The following is a 2,970-nucleotide window of genomic DNA, read 5'->3' on the forward strand; positions in this document are numbered from 1 at the left end:
TCACTAAGAACTTTATACAAAAACAATGCACCACATTTTTTCATTAGAGAAAATTAGTGTTTAAAAATATTTTAAAATTAAACTATAATCTATTTAGCTGGTTTTCAGCATTCTGAGATGCCATGGGATTGGACCAGATTATATACACGACCTACTGAAAATTCAGATTTGTATATTCATTGTGTTGCCAGACACAGAGAACAAATGTCAGGAACATCTCCTCTCAGTGGGTTGGTATTTAAGGAATTGCTTTTAGCACCAGCAGTATTCTGTACATTGCGAAACAGATAGCTGGTAGAGCAAAATGTGTTCAAACTTTTACAAGGTTAGAAAAATGTAAGTTATATAAAAAGCTTACTTATACATCTTCTATATAAAAGTTACCTTTTATATAACGTTACTTGTAGCATTTTATATTTCTGACGGACTTGAATCCATTCCCCCCGCCCCCCATTTTGTATTCTTCCAGTATTCATTTTAGAGAAATGTGCTCATTTGGCCTAAGATTTCATAGAAGTGAAAAGAAAATGGTTTCCGCTACCAAAATCCTTTATTAATGCTTTCCATAAGATATAATGTCACATGATAACAGTCTGAAAACATCATATGCCAGTAAAATAATCCTAACTTCACAGCAATTTTCAAAATCCAAGTAATCAGTCCCATTTTAATGCACTATAGCTTGGTCCTTATACCAAAGTCCGCAGGAACTCCAGTATCTTCACATTAAAGTACTACGCAGAATAACTGTAGGAGCCCTGGCATGTGACCTGGAGTGGAATGATGCATGTTAGTTGCCTCCTCAAATTAGGGCAGTTTCTCCAAAAAAGGCTGCAAAGTAAAGACGAGCTTTCATTTAGCATGAAATGGTATCTAGATGCCACTCAAAACACATGCACAGATAGAAGGGGACAAGACATATGCATCTCAAGATTTTGCATGTACAAAACAAAAATTCTACCTTAACCATGGTGAAAGTCTTAAAGATAGCGTTGCATAATTTGCCTTGAAGTATTCCAAGTAACCCATAGGTTTTAATATTTAATATAAGAGCTTTTACATAACTAAGCATTGCAAGGTTAGCCCCAAATAGGGGATTTTATCAGCTTGTTAAAAGTTCCTGAGGTTTTGATGAAATCTGAGAGCACAGTTTAGCAGAAGGCTTGAATACAAGCTATTTAAAAATATTTCAGAGCTTTTGAAATTTTGTTTAAGCATTCAACTGTTAAAGCTAAAACATCTCCTAATGCATAACAGATTTTCAAGTAATAATTCACATACTTTAGATACTAGAGAACACAGAAAAGAGTCCTATCAACATACAAGTTATGTCAATGTAAAAGTAGTTTACGGGAAGAGGAATATATTATACTGATAACTGCATCTCTACTAGGGATTGCACCAGCAAAGAAATTGTAAAGCTGTACACAGACAGCAGCATCCAAAGCAACACAAAAAATTATCTGAACCATGCTCAATGGAGGGGGAAGAAAGGCAATCCAAAACAAAACCCACTTTTCAAGGTGATGGTGGCTTGTTTGAAGAGTAACTAAGTGATCCTTTGGGCTTTAATAATAAAGAAAAATGAATTCTGCCAGCCCCTTTATCTACCTTGATGTTGATATTTTATTTACACTAAACACATGATTTTGAAGCTTTGAACTACGTTACACGTTACAATTCAGATTTCATTAAAATAATTTTGGTCTCCAAATTTTGTCTTTGCACTAGTTTCCAAGTTGCAGGTTGAGGAGTTTTACGCTACATAAAGCCGTGTTCATCTTGGAACAGGTTATCAACCCTTTTCTATTGCAAGTCTGGCAGGCCTGCAACTTTAAAATCCTCCAAATGTACGCCAGTATCTTTTGAGCTTGTTCTGATGTTTCCAAGGCAACGCTAAATTGTGCAGCCATTCAGATGAGGATTACCTGGAATCAACATATTTTTATTTTACACAGCTGTCATCAGAACTAGGGTGCTATACAGATTAAAATCACATTAAAGGCTAGACTCTTCTATACCGGGAAAACAATTCAGAAGATAATCAGATGAAGGTGGACAAACAAAATGATCCACATGAACTGAATTGCCTGCAACTGTAAAGCTTTAAAGAAGCCCTGAAGATAGATGCAGTGTTTGTGGATGACATCTTTAGGGAATTTAAGATGCAGCTAAGGAGCAGAGAAGGCTCCACTCCAACTTCATAAGGCTTAGTGAAAAAGAAAAAACCTGACCAGCTACAATGTAACAACATGGAACAGATGAAGTATTTCATGGCTGTCTTGTATTTAGATTAATTCATTTGTCTGAGAACCAGTCTCCTAGTGAAACAATTTTGCTCAGAGAGCTTGCTTTTCCCCAGGTTCTGATTGTATAATATGTGCCCTCAAACTTGATGAGTTAAACTAAGAAGGACGAGGCAGAAATATTCAACTATATTTCTTCTGAAAATTCGTAAAACTAGCTGTTTTTTTAAAAAAGGGTTTTTTTGCTCACTTGTAAAAAGCACAATTTTGTCACTCAAGTGAAAGAATTTTCCTAATTATTTACAAACAAAACTAGGAAGGTAAGTATAGGAAGTGGGATACTTCTGCACTATATTGAGAGTGGTGAGGTAGGGAATTTCATTGGAAATATACCTTTTACATGGAGTTGTCCTTAAAAAGAATAAAGTGACAAAGTTTTTAATCTAACAAAAAGGGCTCTTTCCAAACTGCAGTTCACTACTCTAATAGGAAACATTTACAGTTACAGTTAGCAGAAAGGGTATACAGCACTTCAAGTTTTCCGCTAATTAAAATACCGAAGTACCAGAGCAGTGAGATCCCAGCACATTGGCTAGAGTACTTCAGCACTTCCATCACTAGCAATACAAGTATGGATTTCGTGTACAGAAGAATCTCACTAATCCACACACCTCACATATGACCAAAATGGCAGACTATCGCTGGGAGCTTGCAGGGACGATTC

General features: G+C 35.9%; 1 protein-coding gene across 5 annotated transcripts in view; it reads right to left on the bottom strand.

The window, feature by feature from the left end:
- Nucleotides 1–528: 528 nt before the first annotated feature.
- The window catches only part of CCNT2 (cyclin T2), a 47,687-nt gene continuing 45,245 nt past the window's right edge, over nucleotides 529–2,970 (bottom strand). For 4 of the 5 annotated variants that reach the window (XM_019522498.1, XM_019522500.1, XM_019522499.1 and 1 more), the window contains one exon: nucleotides 529–831. In XM_019522498.1, coding sequence (XP_019378043.1) covers nucleotides 735–831 — 97 coding nt within the window. In that variant the 3' untranslated portion in view covers nucleotides 529–734. The remainder of the gene's footprint in view (nucleotides 832–2,970) is intronic. The other variant, XM_019522502.1, reaches the window with a different exon arrangement.

Source organism: Gavialis gangeticus, unplaced genomic scaffold, assembly GCF_001723915.1.
Source record: "Gavialis gangeticus isolate Ggan-Ray unplaced genomic scaffold, GavGan_comp1, whole genome shotgun sequence".
NCBI classification, from domain to species: domain Eukaryota; kingdom Metazoa; phylum Chordata; order Crocodylia; family Gavialidae; genus Gavialis; species Gavialis gangeticus.